Source organism: Phacochoerus africanus, chromosome 3, assembly GCF_016906955.1.
Source record: "Phacochoerus africanus isolate WHEZ1 chromosome 3, ROS_Pafr_v1, whole genome shotgun sequence".
Taxonomy (NCBI): Eukaryota; Metazoa; Chordata; class Mammalia; order Artiodactyla; family Suidae; genus Phacochoerus; species Phacochoerus africanus.
The window spans coordinates 186,169,795-186,187,084 of NC_062546.1; the positions used below are offsets into that span (position 1 = coordinate 186,169,795).

A 17,290-nucleotide genomic window follows, 5' to 3' on the forward strand; every position below is an offset into this window, starting at 1 on the left:
CAGATCCAAGCCTGTCTGTGACCTACACCACAGCTCACGGCAACAGTGGATCCTTAACCCACTGAGCAAAGCCAGGGATGGAACCTGCTTCCTGATGGATACTAGTCACATTCGTTGCCGCTAAACCATGACAGGAACTCCCTGAAGTTATAACTTCTTTTTCTTTTTCTTTGCTTTTCTTTTTTGGGAGGGGGGCTGCACCCAAGGCATACGAAAATTCCCAGGCTAGGAGTCGAATCAAAGCTGTAGCTGCGGGCCTACACCACAGCTCATGGCAATGCCAGGTCTTTAATCCACTAAGCAGGGACAGGGATTGAACCTGTGTCCTCATGGATACTGTTTGGCTTCATTACTGCTGAGCCACAGTGAGAACTCCTAAAGTGATTGGCTCTAGTTTTTGCAAATTTAGTTAACTAAGGTCTTTTCTGGTGATGCATAAGACAGCTCAGAGAATAGTCACAGTTTAATGGGTCTCTGTCTCCCTGTGTACAAAATGGAGAGGCTATCACTGAACTCTGTCTGTCACCTGGTCAGTGGTGTTAGTTTAGAAACCAACACAGTAATAAAATTGGAATAAATTTTAGAAATAATTTCTTCCAGCTCTTTTATACGAAAACAGGCCCTAAACCACAGCAGTATCTTCTTAGAACCACCTCCTGGAGTAATGACAATAAAAACAAAAATAAACAAATGGGACTTAATTAAACTTAGAAATTTCTGCACAGTAAAGGAAACCCTAAACAAAACAAAAAGACAACTGACAGATTGGGAGAAAATATTTGCAAATGAACTGACTGACAAGGGATTAATCTCCAAAATTTATAAACACCTCCCACAGCTCAAAACCAAAAAATCAACAATCCCATCAAAAGATGGGCAGGAGATCTAAACAGACATTTCTCTAAAGAAGACATACAGATCACCAAAAAACACATGAAAAGATGTTCAGCATCACTAATTATTAGAGAAATGCAAAAAGTCTACGAACAATAAATGCTGGAGAAGGTGTGGAGAAAAGGGAACCCTATTACACTGTTGGTGGGAATGTAAATTGATGCAACCACTGTGGAAAACAGGATGGAGATTCCTCAGGAAACTAAAAATAGAACTACCATTTGATCCAGCAATCCCACTCCTGGGCATCTACCCAGAGAAAACCATGACTCGAAAAGATACATATACTCCAATGTTCATTGCAGCACCATATACAATAGCCAAGACGTGGAAACAACCTAGATGTCCATCGACAGAGGATGGATAAAGAAGATGTGGAGGAGTTCCCGTCGTGGCGCAGTGGTTAACGAATCCGACTAGGAACCATGAGGTTGCGGGTTCGGTCCCTGCCCTTGCTCAGTGGGTTAACGATCCGGCGTTGCCGTGAGCTGTGTGTGTAGGTTGCAGACACGCTCGGATCCCGCGTTGCTGTGGCTCTGGCATAGGCCGGTGGCTACAGCTCCGATTCAACCCCTAGCCTGGGAACCTCCATATGCCGCGGGAGTGGCCCAAGAAATAGCAGCAACAACAACAACAAGAAAAAAAAGATGTGGTACATATACACAATGAAAAATTACTCAGCCATTAAAAGGAAAGAAATACCAGCATTTTTAGCAACATGGATAGACCTAGAAATTATCATGCTAAGTGATGTCAGTCAGACAGTGAGACATCAACATCAAATGTTATCACTTACATGTGGAATCTGAAAAAAAGGACACAATGAACTTTGCAGAACAGATATTGACTCACAGACTTTGAAAAACTTATGGTTTCCAAATGAGACAGGTTGGGGGGCGGTGGGAGGATGGGCTGGGGGTTTGGGATGGAAATGCTATAAAATTTGGTTGTGGAGTTCCTGTCGTGGTGCAGTGGAAGTGAATCCGACTAGGAACCATGGGGTTGCGGGTTCGATCCCTGGCCTCGCTCAGTGGGTTAAGGATCCGGCGTTCCTGTGAGCTGTGGTATAGGTTGCAGACTTGGCTTGGATCTAGTGTTGCTGTGGCTCTAGCGTAGGCCGGCAGCAACAGCTCCGATTAGACCCCTTGCCTGGGAACCTCCATATGCCGCTGGTGCAGCCCTTAAAGGACAAAAAAGTAAAAAAAAAAAAAAAAATTGGTTGTGGTGATCATTGTACATCTATAAATGTAATAAAATTCATTTTAAAAAAAGAAAGAAACAGAGACCTGCAACAGGAAGGTCACTTTATCAAACTTAGATAAACTAGTTGTGGAACCAGAATTAGAATCCAGATGTGTGTTTCTTGTTTGGGTATGCCTTACAATATTTGTGCTTTTTGGGTAAGAGGGGAAGTAATTTTTGTATGTCTGTTGTGAAGTAGGATTCATGCTGACAGCATTTCTTTGCTACCTGGGAATATGCTTTAATACTGATGTAGAATTCTCTCTTACCTAAGATAGGTGGAGAATAGATGGTAATATTATTATATGATTGTCTACCAAGAATGATAGAAAAATAATTTAGATGACTAAACTGATGCCGACTCTGTGATAGACCAAACTTGGTACCTTATCTTTTAGTATTGACTGGTAATAGTCAACCTGTTGTTGGTTTTTTTTTTTTTAAACAAGGGTATGAATCTGATTCTCTGACATATAAATCACAGTTTGTGTTGTAATGTTATTTAAGTTCTGCACCAGCTGAATGAACAATTTTAGTTGGAAACCTTGACTCTGAAATAATTTTGTTTGTCCTTATTTTCTTTTAGGGGCCCTGGTAAAAACAGATGAGCAGGAAGTAATCAACTTCTTATTGACAACAGAAATTATCCCTTTGTGTTTGCGCATTATGGAATCTGGAAGTGAACTTTCTAAAACGGTGTGTGCTTTTATCTTAATTAGATTCTGTATTGTGTTAACTCTTGGGCTACTTCTTCATGGTTGTGGCATCATTTTCTTCATTCTTTCAGGTGTTTTGAAATTTTCATGAATTTTTTTTCTTTTTTGAAATAAAAACTGTAGTATAATGATGACTTAAAAACCCAGACCTGGGAGTTCCCATTGTGGCTCAGCAGTAACAAACCTAACTTGTATCCATGAAGATGAGGGTTTGATCCCTGGCCTTGTTCAGTGGGTTGGGGATCTGGCGTTGCCATGAGCTGTGGTATAGGTTGCAGATGTGGCTTGGATCCTGCATTGCTGTGGCTGTGGCAAGGGCCATCAGCTGCAGCTCCAATTTGACCCTAACCTAGGAACTTCTATATACCACAGGTGAGCCCTAAAAAGCAAAAAATAAAAATAAATACACAGAAACTCAGACCTGGAGTTCGCACTCTTGGCTCAGTGGGTTAAGAGCTGGCATCGTCACTGCTGTGGCTCTGGTTATAACTGGTGCATGGATTCTATTCCTGCCCCAGAAACTTCCACATGAATGAGTAAATAAATAAAAACCCAGATCTTTCAGAAGAATATCAAGTTAAACACAAAGTTTCTCCCTTTTCTCTGAACCCACTTCTCACTCCCCAAGTGTATTATTCCAGACACTTTATATGCATAATCAATTGTGTGAATACTTGAACTTCTGCCTACTTTGCATTTTAACCATGGATGATAACATGACTAAGTATAGAGTTCTTACCTCATTTTTCTCTTTCAGAACTCTGTTGCCATAGCCCTGTTGTATTCTGGTATTGAATGTTATAGTTAAATCTTAGGTCGGCATAATTTTTTCTTTTGTAGGTGAACTTGCCTTTACTTTATGGATATCTATGAGCATCTTTATTATTTTTATGTTTATTTATAATCTTATATCAGATTTTTTTCTGGAAGAGCCTACTCCCTGTGTCTCTTTTGTTAATTTTTGTAGTTTTCCCTTTAATTTGTTCTGGCCTCTTGCTTCAGCAACATGAGTTGTATTATATTGTCTATTTTTCATGTATTTCCTTTTTCCCTCTCTAATTACTATCTTTAATTTCATATCATGTGACTTTTCTCAAGCCTACTTTGCCATGTTGCTATTTCTAGCAGTATCTAACCTCTGCTTCTAAAGTATGTCTAGTGATATTGAATAGACTGGTAGACTAGTCACTTTAATTTTTAGTTCAGTAAATATTTATTCATAAGCTGGATGTAAGCAGATCTAGTGATTTTTTAAAAAATTTTTTTGGCCATACTTATGGCTCGCTCATGGAAGTTCCCAGGCCAGGGATCAAACCCATGCCACAGCTATAACTAGAGCCATAGCAGTGACAACACCGGATCCTTAACCCACTGAGCCATGAGGGAACTCCCCCCAGTTTTTTATTTTGAATATGTAATATAAACGAAGTAAAAATTCAAGTGCTACTACGAATGGGTATACAAACAAATGTAAATTTCCTATCTCAGCCTCTCAGTTCTTCTCCCCACTGGTAACTAGTATTACTTTCTTATAGAATCTCTCCAGAAATATTCTGTCCACTTACTCTTCAATTTCCTTGAAAATGTAGATAACTATTATTTGTTACTCCTTCTTAAGGTATATCTCTACAAAAGTTTCCCTGTGAAAGTTGTTCTAAGATTTGCTGTTTAAAAATATTGGAAAGGAGTTCTCATTGTGGCTCAACAGGTTGAGAACCTGATGTTATCTCTATGAGGATGTGGGTTTGATCCCTGGCCTCGCTTAGTTACAGATGTGGTGTTGCCACAGCCTGCAGTGTAGATTGCAGGTGCGGCTTGGCTATGGCTGTGTCATAGGCCTCAGCTGCAGCTCTGATTTGACCCCTAGCCTGGGAACTTCCATATGCTGCAGATGTGGAAAAGGAAAAGAAAAGAAATATTGGATGGTGGAGTTCTCTTCTGGAGCAGTAGATTAAGGATCTGGTGTTTTCACTGTAGCAGGCTAAGTCACTGCTTTGGCGTGGGTTTGATCCCTGGCCCAGAAATTTTCACATGCTGCAGGCACAGCCAAAAAAAAGAAAGAAAGAAATAGGTTTTTCATGGAGTTCTCGTCGTGGCTCAGTGGTTAACGAATCTGACTAGGAACCACAAGGTTGCGGGTTCAATCCCTGGCCTTGCTTAGTGGGTTAAGGATCCAGCATTGCCGTGAACTGTGGTGTAGGTTGCAGAGGTGGCTCGGATCTGGCATTGCTATGGCTCTGGCGTAGGCCGGCGGCTACAGCTTCAGTTGGACCCCTGGCCTGCGAACCTCCATATGCCGCGGAGCAGCCCTAGAAAAGGCAAAAAAAGACAAAAAAAGAAATAGGCTTTTTCAAGTTGGCTTCTTATGGCTGGGACAGAAGAAGACTCATTTCTTCTTCCAGGAGCCTTCATCCTAATGACCCTTCCCCTGTTTATATTCCTTGCCCATTATATTAATTCATTCTTGATATGTAGAGGTTCCCATTGACCTTAATGCATCTCCTATCCTGCCTTTTATGGTTAATGTCAGTTCCTAGCAGGTCTTTGGTAAGCAAGACCTTACCGTGTTCACTTTTTATGTACCATACTTAGTCTAATGCTTTCCCATAGTAGACACCCAGTAAAGCAGAGGTTCTCAAATAGAGCTGTGTGATATAATCACCAGCAAAATGTTCTAAAAATATCAACATCCAGGTCCCATCTCTGACGTACTGAACCATTCTCTAAGCTGATAAAGTCTTGACATTTGCTTTTTTTTGTTTTCTTGTTTTTTAATTCCCTGGGTGAGTAGATAGTAAAAGTTATTTTGGAAAGCTGTTTGACAGTATCCACTATAAACATAAGCCTACCCTATGACCTAGCAGTCCCACTCCTGCAAATACACCCAAGAAAAATGAGCTCTCGTGTATAGCAAAAGATGTGTAGAGCATTTTTATTCATGAAGGACAAATTGTAATATAGTTACAAAAGGAACTACTCAGTAATTAAGAAGAATGAATTGCCTCTTTTTTTTTTTTTTCCTTTTCTTTTAGGCCCACACCTAGGGGTCTAATCAGAGCTACAGCTGCTGGCCTATGCAACAGCCACAGCAATGCCAGATCTGAACCGCATCTGCAACCTACACTACAGCTTATGGCAATGCCAGATCCTTAACCCACTGAGCAAGGCCAGGGATCAAACTCGCAACCTCATGGCTCCTAGTTGGATTTGTTTTCGCTGCGCCATGATGGGAACTCCCAAATGAATTGCTGATACAAGAAAAATAGATAACATCATGTCAAGCGAAAGAAGCTGGACACATATGAGTTACTATATGACCATGTATGTGAAATTCAAGAACAGGCAAAACCAATCAGTGAGGAAGTTCCTGCTGGGGCACAGCAGGATCAGTGGTGTCTCTAGAATGCTGGGATGCGGATTAGAACCCCAGCCCGGCACAGTGAGTTAATAAGGATCTGGCAAGGCACTGCCACAACTACCACAACTGCCACATATGTTGTAACTGTGGCTTGGATCTGATCCCTGGCCCAGGAACTCCATGTCTTGGGGTGGCCAGGAAAAAACCAACAAAAATCCAGCCAGTGAGGACAAATCAGAATAGTGGTTACTTCTCAGGGAAGGATATTGACCTGGAAAAGGTACAAGAGAATCTTTTGGGTTGCTAGAAATGTCCTATGTTTTAATTCTGGTTGTAGTTCACAAATGTTTACCAAGGGTGTTCTTGTCGTGGCTGAGCGGTTAACAAACCCAACCAGCATCCGTGAGGACGCGGGTTCAATCCCTGGCCTCGTTCAGTGGGTTAAGGATCTGGTACTGACATGAGCTGTGGTGTAGGTCACAGACACAGCTCAGATCCCGCGCTGCTGTGGCTGTGGCGTAGGCTGGTGGCTACAGCTCCGAATGGACCCCTAGCCTGGGAACCTCCATATGCCACAGATTCGGCCCTAAAAGACAAAAAAAAAAAAAAAAGTGTACCTAGGTAAAAATTAATCAAGATGCACTTAAGATTAATACACTTTAACACATTATATACTGTGTGTATGTTTGTGTTAGTTTCCCTTTGCTGTTATAACAGATTGCCACAAGCTTCGTGGCTTAAAACCATATTCGTTCTCTGGAAGCCAGAAATCGTAAATTAGTTTCACCAAGCTAAAGTCAGGGTGCTGGTAAAGACCATGTTTCCCCTGGAGGAACGAGGGAAGAGTCCCCTTCTTTGCCTTTTCCAGCTTCTAGAATTGTATTTCTTGGCTCATTCCCCCCTCCTCCATCTTGAAAGTCAGCAGTGTAGCTTGTTCAGATCTCTGCTTGTCACATGACCTTCTCTATGGTCTTTGGTCAAATCTCTCTCCACCTCCCTCATAAAAGGGCAAGTGATGACTACATTTAAGGGCCACCTGGATAACCCAGGCTGGTTAGTTCCCCACCTACCCCTTTCCCCCCACTCCCACCCAGATTCTCAGCATAATCACATCTGCACAGTCCCTTTTGCCATGTAAGGTAGCAACCCCAGGGTCTGGTGATTAAGACCTGGATATCTTTGGGGGCCACAGTGTTACAGTCCAGTAAAATAGAATAAAACAAATAATTCCCACATTTGGCTTTGATGAGAATTATTATAATAATTATTTGACTTGAATTAACTTAGTATTGTTTTTAAATCCCTTCTATGTAAGAGTTAGCTTAAATTAAGGATATTCTTTATGACTGTTGGAACCGTTTTCAAAGGGAGCCTTAAAAATCTTATTTTCTTGGAATTCCCTCTCTGTGGCATAGCAGGCTAAGGATCTGATGTTATCTCTGCAGTGGCTCAGGTCCCTGCTGAGGCATGGATTTGATGCCCAGCCAGGCACAGTAAGTGAAGGATCTGTCAGGTATAGCCAAAAAAAATTTTTTTTTTATTTCTTAAGAATAGGAAAAGACGGAGTTCCTGTCGTGGCTCAGTGGTTAACGAATCCGACTAGGAACCATGAGGTTGCGAGTTCAATCCCTGGCCTTGCTCAGTGGGTTAAGGATCCCACATTGCTGTGGCTCTGGCGTAGGCTTGCAGCTACAGCTCCAATTAGCCATGCTGTGCCACAGTGGCAACTCCAGAATGGTAGCCTGGGAACCTCCATGTGCCACGGGAACAGCCCTAGAAAAAGCAAAAAGACACACACACACACAAAAAAAATAGGAAAAGCCTTACTTAACTCATTTGGTGAGGCATAGCTAAATCTCTAAAAAAAGCAAAAAGGCAAAAAAAAAATTAGGAAAAGCCTTACTCAGCTCATAAGATGAGGCATAGCTAAATCTCTAAAATTATCTTGGCCCATGAAAAAGAGAAGAAACTGTATTCAAACTAGGTTTATATCTCACCATGCAACTTAGTAGCTTTGTCACTTGGAACCTTAACCTTAATAATAACCTTTTATTGATTAACATTTATACTTGACACATAGTTGGTGTTCAGGAACTGAGAAAGTCTCTTCGTTTTTAAGAATTTGATAATTACCTACCCTTTTATGTAAAATGAGAGTATCTCATGGGTTTGTTGTGAAAATACAATAAGGCAGGTTATAGCTTTAGGAAAAATTCTGGCTATGTAATAAGCATTCAATATGGTAATATTTATTTATTTATTTGCTTTTTAGGGCCACACCCATGGTCTATGGAAGTTCCCAGGCTAGGGGAACTCTGCTACAGCTGCCAGCCTATGCCAGAGCCACAGCAACGCAGGATATGAGCCGTGTCTGCAACCTGCACCATAGCTCATGGCAACGCTGGATCCTTAACCCACTGAATGAGGCCAGGGATTAAACCCGCAACCTCATGGTTACTAGTCTGATTCTTTTCTGCTGTGCCACAGTGGGAACTCCAGTATGGTAATATTTATTAATTTTGCTGTATTACACGTTTCTTTCTTTCTTTCTTTTTTTTTGTCTTTTGTTTTTTAGGGCCGCACCTGCGGCATATGGAGGTTCCCAGGCTAGGGGTCCAGTCGGAGCTATAGCTGCCAGTCATGGCCCCAGCCACACCAGATCCGAGCTGTGTCTGCGACCTACACCACAGCTCACAGCAATGCCGGATCCTTAACCCGCTGAGCGAGACCAGGGGTCAAACCTGCAAGCTCATGGTTCCTAGTCAGATTCATTTCCTCTGTGCCACGACAGGAACTCCGTATTACACATTTCTTATCAAGTAAGTTATATAGAATATAAGGGCCTTTGCTTAATTTTCTGCTTCATGGTTATTTCTGGGAAGTGCGTAGATGGTCGGAAGACAAGTCTGAGCAATGTTTTTAGCTCCTTACTTTTGTTTTACTCCAGGTTGCCACATTCATCCTCCAGAAGATCCTCTTAGATGACACTGGTTTGGCTTATATATGCCAGACATATGAGCGTTTCTCCCATGTTGCCATGATCTTGGTGAGTTTTCACCTACCCTCTTTGTAACTGCTTGTGATCACGTAGCTTAATCCCTTTGCAGTCAACACTGAGAAGCTTCAATCTTCTAATCAGAAATAAAAACCATGGAACTTTTGGAGTTCCCGTCGTGGCTCAGTGGTTAACGAATCCAACTAGGAACCATGAGGTTGCGGATTCAATCCCTGACCTTGCTCTGTGGGTTAAGGATCTGGCATTGCCGTGAGCTGTGGTGTAGGTCACAGACTCGGCTCAGATCCCGAGTTGCTGTGGCTCTGGTGTAGGTCGGCAGCTACAGCTCCGATTAGACTCCTAGCCTGGGAACCTCCATATGCCGCAGGAACAGCCCCAGAAAAGGCAGAAAGACCAAAAAAAAAAAACCATGGACTTTGTATAACAGTTCTTATTATCTGATTTCTGATGTCAACTAGGATTATTTTGTGTTTTGTATGTTTTTTCCTACCCCACCTCATTTGGGGGAAACAGGGTAAGATGGTCCTGCAGCTATCCAAAGAGCCTTCCGCCCGTCTGCTGAAGCATGTAGTAAGATGCTACCTTCGACTCTCAGATAATCCCAGGTAAACATTTATAGGATTAATAGGACTTTTGGGAAATACTCTGGTGAGTGGTACTCCATCTCATGGCATAGCTCCTGTATCTTCAGGACAGGGAAGGGGTAAAACTATTTTTAGCTTGTCTGAGACAGACTTTGATTAATTCCTTTTAAAATCTGAAGTGCTGGGAGTTCCTGTCATGGCTCAGTGGAAACGAATCTGACTAGTGTCCATGGGGACGCAGGTTCGCTCCCTGGCCTTGCTCAGTGGGTTAAGGATCCAGCGTTGCTGTAAGCTGTGGTGTAGGTCACAGATGCAGCTCGGATCTAGCCCGTTGCTGTGGCATGTGGCGTAGGCTGGCAACTATAGCTCCAATTCGACCCCTAGCCTGGGAACTTCCAAATGCTGCAGGTGTGGCCCTAAAAAGAAAAAAGTAAAATCTGCAGTGCTGTATTTAAAAATTCACCCAAGGAGTTCCCATCGTGGCGCAGTGGTTAACGAATCTGGCTAGGAACCATGAGGTTGCAGGTTCGGTCCCTGCCCTTGCTCAGTGGGTTAACGATCCGGCATTGCCGTGAGCTGTGGTGTAGGTTGCAGACGTGGCTCGGATCCCGCGTTGCTGTGGCTGTGGTGTAGGCCGGCAGCTGTAGCTCCGCTTCAACCCCTAGCCTGGGAACCTCCATATGCCGAGGGAGCAGCCCAAGAAATAGCAAAAAGACCAAAAAAAAAATTCACCCAAGGAGTTTCCTGGTGATCTAGAGGGTAAAATTTTGGCATTGTCACTGCTATGGCTCTGGTTTGATCCCTGGCCCAGGAACTTCTGCATGCCATGAGCCCAGCCAAAAGATAAAAAAACAAATAAAAATAAAAACCCATCCAAGTTTTCTCCCCACTGGATTTCCAAGAGAGTTCCTCTACATTTCCAAGAGAGTTCACATTACTCCTGTGGTTTGAGCCTTCTGTTGCTGTTCCAGGTGGTCAGAAAAAAAAGTATATCATCAAAAAAAAAAAAAAAAAACCTCTTAAGAAAGGAGTAGGCCCAGAGGGCTCTTGAATTGTATTTCCAGTTCTCTTCTTGATTCCTGTAAAGTCCTTGAGCTCATTATTTTATCTCCCTATGTTTGTAATCTTTCTGCCAGAAATCATACATTGTAGATACAGTGCATTTTAGAAATATTTGACCTTTTGCTTTGTAATTCCATAATTCATCCTGAAAGCCATTTGCTCAGATTTTGCTAAACCACATAATGGGTTGATTTCTGTGTTCCTAGGAATGGGGCTAACTTGATTTAGTGTGAACTCAGCCTCCTGCCACTGAGGTTACTTAAGCCCTAACTATTTCTTTGACAGTAGGCATCTCTTCTTTAGTAGTTCTTGTTTTCACCAAAGTTTGAAAATGGTTTATTTAAAACTACTTGATTAGGGAATTCAGCAGTACAAGTGGCTCAGTGGTAACAAACCTGACTAGTATTCATGAGGACGCGGGTTCAATCCCTGGTCTTACTCAGTGAATTAAAGATCCAGCATTGCCATGAACTGTGGTGTAGGTCGCAGACGCAGCCCAGATCTGGCATTGCTGTGGCTGTGGTGTAGGCTGGCAGCTACAGCTCCAATTTGACCCCCAGCCTGGGAACTTCTATATGCTGCGGGTGTGGCCCTAAAAAAAAAAAAGAAAAAAGAAAAAAAAGAATTTTAATGGCTTCAAGTACCATGACAGAGCCATAGGTTCCCAGGATTCTCTATATTTATGTGTAGGAAAGGGGCTCTTCCCTGTCCCCCCAAATGTGGATTTATTTGGTGGTCTCCCTGGTTGGCTTGTTTGTTTCTGATGTAGGGCACGTGAAGCGCTCAGGCAGTGCCTCCCTGACCAGCTGAAGGACACAACCTTCGCCCAGGTGCTAAAAGATGACACCACCACAAAACGCTGGCTTGCACAACTGGTAAAAAACCTGCAAGAGGGCCAGGTCACCGATCCCCGCGGTATACCCCTGCCCCCTCAGTGATCCTCCTTTGTCCCCTCCCATTACTCCCCCAAGTTGGGGAAGGGAGGGGGGAACCCATGAGGAAAACAGCTCAGGTTTTATCGCCGACCGGGAATAGACGACCTCAATGCTGAACTGCACTGGAGAAAGGGGCAAGGTACTCCCACTGAGGGGTACGAGCTGCCATCTCAGGCTGCCTTGAGGACCTGGGCTCCCTCTGCTACTCCCAGGAAATGGGCTCCTGACACAGCGGTCTGCTACCACAGCCCAGGAGGGTGTCAACACCAGCAAATGCTGTATCTGCAGCATGCCCAAGATGACCCTTCTCCCTCACCTCTACCCAGCCACTGGCAGGGAGGGGAGACAGGGGTGACAGCAGCAGCACTCTAGGCATGGTGAACGCCTGGGACCAAGCCATGAGGCGTTTTCTTATTTTGCCTTCCTGGAAGACTCAAGATGTGTCTCTTCATTCTCTCTCTCAGTATTTGTTTACTTTGGTGTTTGCTTTTTTTTTTAATCTCAGAGAGAGGTGTATTTAGTGGACACAAGCTGTAATATTCAGCAAAACTTTGTCAGTTGGCACTGTTTACAAGTCTGTTAGCTGCATAAGCTCAATAAAAAGTTGGTCTGGGCATTACACCCCCTCTAGCAGGCCAATAGCTGCATGAGCTGTTGGGAGGAATGGGAGGCAGGGGAAGGACATAAAGCCAAAGGACAGCAGGAACCCACCGCCTAGTTCCCTTCCCTTTCCCATCTTCTACCCCCTGTTCTGGACGCCATAAGGACCTTAATTCTGGCTTTAGCTGCTAGTGTTTCCCTTCTTCACTTCCCTCCTATTAAAATAGATGTCTTAATTCATCAGGCTGTCCTGGAAGGGTATTTCATTGGGGGAGGAGAGGCAATGGTAGACCTCACCTTCAAGTCCTCAAAGATATTTTCCAGGTGGGCGTTCCCCTTGTGGTGCAGTGGAGATGATCCGACTAGTATTCCTGAGGACATGGGTTTGATCCCTGGCCCTGCTCAGTGGGTTAAGGATTTGGCGTTGCCATGAGCTGTGGTGTAGGTCGAAGACATGGCTCACATCCTGCATTGCTGTGGCTGTGGTGTAGGCCGGCAGTTGCAGCTCCAGTTTAACCCCTAGCCTGGGAACTTCCATATGCTGCAGGTGCGGCCCTTAAAAAAAAGCAAAAAAAAAAAAAGTTATTTTCCAGGTGATTTTTTAAAAGGAAGGTGCCTGGGGTTAAGACGATAGGCTACTTGATCCCATTCTTTGCTTTAGTGTGAATTTCTGCAGTTCTGTCTGTCTTCATGATTGTACTTGAAGCATTATTAGCTGAATGAGTTAATTTTATTTGGATTTAAAACGGAGGGCTGGACACTGCTTCTCAATCTGTTTTTGGTTTTTTTGGGGGGGGTCTTTTTGGACACATTCCCTTTTGGTCTATGGGAATTAACAGGGTCGCCACTAAGACATTTTCCACTTTTTCATATTGTGTTAGAGAATCCCCTTTCTTCTTTGGAGCTTTAGATGATTGTATTCACAATCCAGAGGCTTGAATCTGTAACCCGATGTAAACTGCTTTCCTTTCCGGCAGTCCTTCACCCTGATCACCTGCTCCGCTTGCTTGCTCATTCTCTAATCCCCATCTCCAATCACAAATGGGATTATTAACCCAACTAGAGAGAGACCAAGTATTTTCTGTCCATATCACACATAATTAAAGTCTCTGAACACGTTTGGGGAGGGTCTTAAAGGGGCAGGCTCAGAGAAACCTTTGCAGAGGCAGTTTTGCCAACACAAGGGCTCTTTCAAGCCGACTTTCACAAAGGGAGCCGGCCTTGTTAGTTGGCTTCTGTCTCTTTAGAGCCAGGAAAGTACGAATTAAGTAGCCTAGAATTAGGAAGGGTAGAATAAGCACTTACTCCCCTGCTTTCCAAAGTGAAGAGGAGAACCAGGCCAGCTCTCAATGTCAAGCCTGAAGAGAAGAGCTCGTGGAGGAAGCCAAAAACAGCATGGACTGGAAAAGCATCTTGACTCCCTTCAGCCGATAGTTTATGACCTGGAGGGTCCAACTGGGGTAACCCTGATTTTTGCCAACCACCTTCCTGCTGAGCCAAAGTTTTCTCATTCTCCTTCCTCTAGGGAAGCAGCTGAGGCCCAGGGCCTTGCTCCCTGAGAAATTCTCTTCTCCATCTTTCGGTGCATTGGCCATGTTACTGTGCCAATAGTGTCTTAATTCTTGTTCCATCTATTCTCAGCTGGCTCTGGACCCCATGTAGGAGTTTGGGGGAGGGGTGGAAATGGGTATTGTTACCTGTGGTTGATCCTGATGTGTGTATAAAGAGACCCCCTCCCCTCATTTTGTGTTTTCCATCCCTCTCACTCAACAGGATTGAAATAAAACATGCTTCTGTTTTTAATAATAATAATTGTTCCTTTAAACTGGAGGTTTTATTTTGTCGGTGTAGAAGTAGCTCGACACTTTGGTCAGGTGGTTCTCATCAACCCTGGCTCTCCCTCTGTCTGCCTACATAGACACAGTGCCCTACCAAAAAGACAGCAACAGTGCCTTTGTGGATAGGTTCTTTGAGAGAGTTACTGATGTATAAAAGCTGTTTGGCGGGGGAGGGGGGGTCCCCGTTGTGGCTCAGCGGGTTAGGAACCTGACTAGTTGAATGGGGGCTCGATCCCTGGCCTCGCTCAGTGGGTTAAGGATCCAGTGTTGCCATGAGCTGTGGTGTAGGTCGCAGGCACAGCTCAGATCCCACATTGCTGTGGCTGTGGTGTAGGCCTGCAGCTGCAGCTCCGATTCAACTCCTAGCCTGGGAACTTCCTCATGCTGCAGGTATGGCCCTAAAAAGAGCAAAGAAAAAAAATTCACTTACAATAGCATAATAAGTCAAATAGCTCAAAACAGATATATCTAAAGATATATAGAATCTTTACATTGAAAACAATAAAATGTTCTTGGAAGAAATTAAAAACCAAATTAGGTGTGTGGTCAGATCATGTATAGTCAATTCACCTAATATTTTTCTTCCTTGGTATAGGTTAGCTTCTATCTATTGGAAGCAAAGTAGAAACTTGCCTATATTCTGTTATTTGGAAATATCACTATGAAAGTTTCACAATACTTAGTTCAAGATAACAGAGTTTAGAAACATTTCTGGAGTTCTCTTGTGATGCAGCAGGTTAAGGGTCTTGACGTGGTCTCTGCTGTGGCGCAGGTTCAATCCCTGACCCAGGAACATGCTGCAGGCATGGCCAAAAAAAATTTTTTCAGGGATGACTACGATCTGACAAAACATACAAGAATATTTTGAAAATAAAAAATTTAAATATATTTTTTTAAAAAGACCAACATAGGTGAAGAGACATATTTTATCATCTCCATGGACTGGAAAATAGTATTGTAATGATGTCAGTTCTCTCAAATTGATCTGGTGAAACTCGATTCTAAATAAAATCCCAGTGGGTTTATTTTTGTGGAAATTGACAATCTGATTCTGAAATTTGCATGGAAATAGAGTGCCAAAACAACCAAGGCTGTCTTGACTAAGAAGGAAATTGGAGTCCTTCCACACCCAGGTATCTTTTTCTTTAACTTTCAATGTTTTAATGCCACCTTTTGATAAATAGCATATACTTGTGTTTTGTGACCTTTCCTGAAAGTTTTGTCTCTTGCTATGGAATATTACATCCTTTGTATTTTTTATTCTGAATTCTATCACCTTGTTTATCTTCTTCTAGCTCCTTTTCCCCCGTTCTCTTGGATTTTGTTTTTGGGTTTGTTGGGGTTTTTTATTTCTTGACAAGGGGGTTGTTTTTGTTTTTTTCGGGAATAAAAGTAGCTACATATTCTCTGGTCTGTTAAAGTTATATATCCTGTGAGTTCCCATCGTGGCTTACTGATAACAAACCAACTAGTATCCATGAGGATGCGGGTTCCATCCCTGGCCTCACTCAGTGGGTTAAAGATCTGGTGTTGCTTTGAGTTGTCACAGATGTGGCAGCTTGGGTCCTGTGTGGCTGTGGCCAGCAGCTGCAACTCCCATTCAACCCCTAGCCTGGGAGCGTCCATATGTCACAGGTGTGGCCCTGAAAAGCAAAGCAAAAAAAAAAAAAAAAAAGGTTGCATATCCTGGCTTTTAATTCAACAGGTGGTCTCATATTGATGATTTCTGAGATAGAATTTAAGATTTTCAGTTGCCTTTTTGACCACCAAGAAGAAGGACTTTATTTCAGAAGTTTGAGTCATTTGGTTGGTGATCTGGGGGAACAAGTCTCTGAAACCCCAGCCTAATTCCTGAGAAGCAGAGAAGTTTAGGGCATTTCCTTTGGGTGTCACAGAGAAGATCTAGGCTTGCCTGTGTGGCCATGTGACAGTACATTGTTAGGTCTCCTTCTTGGCCAGCTGCACCTTCATTTCAATTTAGGGCTTCTAGGCCTTTCCTGGGCATGATTCCCAGAAAGTCCCTGTGCTGTTGCTGCCCTGATCAGGTTTCTGGATCTGTTAATAATAGACAGCAGTGGGGGAAGGGCCAGGATCATTATGGCAATAGGAACAACTAAACCAGATGGACAGTTCCTGTGCACTGGGCCCTGTCTGCTCCCTTCCTGGATCTAAGGAGCATCCTGCAGTGGCCATGTCTTCTAAGCCGCTCTGTGGAGCCCATGTTAATCTTAAGAAAGTTTCCCAAGTGCTTGTCTCAAATATCAGAACTGGTGATCTGGGGAGCACTGAGGTGAGAACACTGGAACAGAATGTTTGAGGTTCAAACTACCATAAAATCCAGGAGGGGTGATAATGCCCCTCACAGAACCCCAGAAAGGAAGGGGTTTGGGCCACAGTTAGGTGAGGCAAGCAGTGACTGGGAAAACTATAATCCTGGAACCTAGAGGGGAGTGGGAAAGGTGAAAGGGGAGTGGAAACGGAAGAGTTAGACAAGCATGTGGGACATAAAATATGAAGTCAGCACAGGTTTAAATCTTGTTGCCTCCTAACCCTTTTTTCCTTGAATGGCCTCCCTCCTCTGCCTCTACTCCTTGCATACACCTTTTCCTTTGTCAAAACCTGTCTTAGTACAGTAAACTCAAGTATAAATTATGAAAGACCCACAAGGTTTCAGAAATTACTAGTTACTAAAAGGTGAAACCCTTGTATTGTAAAATATAATACAGATAACAGAAAACTACATGAAGAAAATGTATAGCTTTCTGTTGTTATGAAGTGAAGACCCTCCTTAGCACCCAGGGCCAGAAATAGAACTTGGCCAGCTATTTCAGAAGCCGGCTATGTTGTGCCCCACTCCATTACAACTGCCTCCTCCCCAAAGTAACCACTATCCTGACGTTTATGGTAATCACTTAGGAGGATTTTATTTTAATGGGACTAAAGGTTTAGCTATAAATAATTACTAATGGTAGAATATTACGCACTTGAGCGATGTTTGGAGAAGCCACAAGAGGCAGCCGGATCTCAGTGTTCTCAAAAATTGCA

The 17,290-nt window shown here is 43.2% G+C and overlaps 1 protein-coding gene across 1 annotated transcript in view; it reads left to right on the top strand.

Moving 5' to 3' along the window:
• Positions 1 to 12,647, top strand: part of CNOT9 (CCR4-NOT transcription complex subunit 9) — a 33,156-nt gene extending 20,509 nt beyond the window's left edge. Inside the window, exons 5-8 of the mRNA XM_047773499.1 lie at positions 2,723 to 2,832; positions 9,158 to 9,256; positions 9,740 to 9,831; positions 11,642 to 12,647. Coding sequence (XP_047629455.1) covers positions 2,723 to 2,832; positions 9,158 to 9,256; positions 9,740 to 9,831; positions 11,642 to 11,810 — 470 coding nt within the window. The 3' untranslated portion in view covers positions 11,811 to 12,647. The remainder of the gene's footprint in view (positions 1 to 2,722; positions 2,833 to 9,157; positions 9,257 to 9,739; positions 9,832 to 11,641) is intronic.
• The last annotated feature ends 4,643 nt before the right edge of the window (positions 12,648 to 17,290 follow it).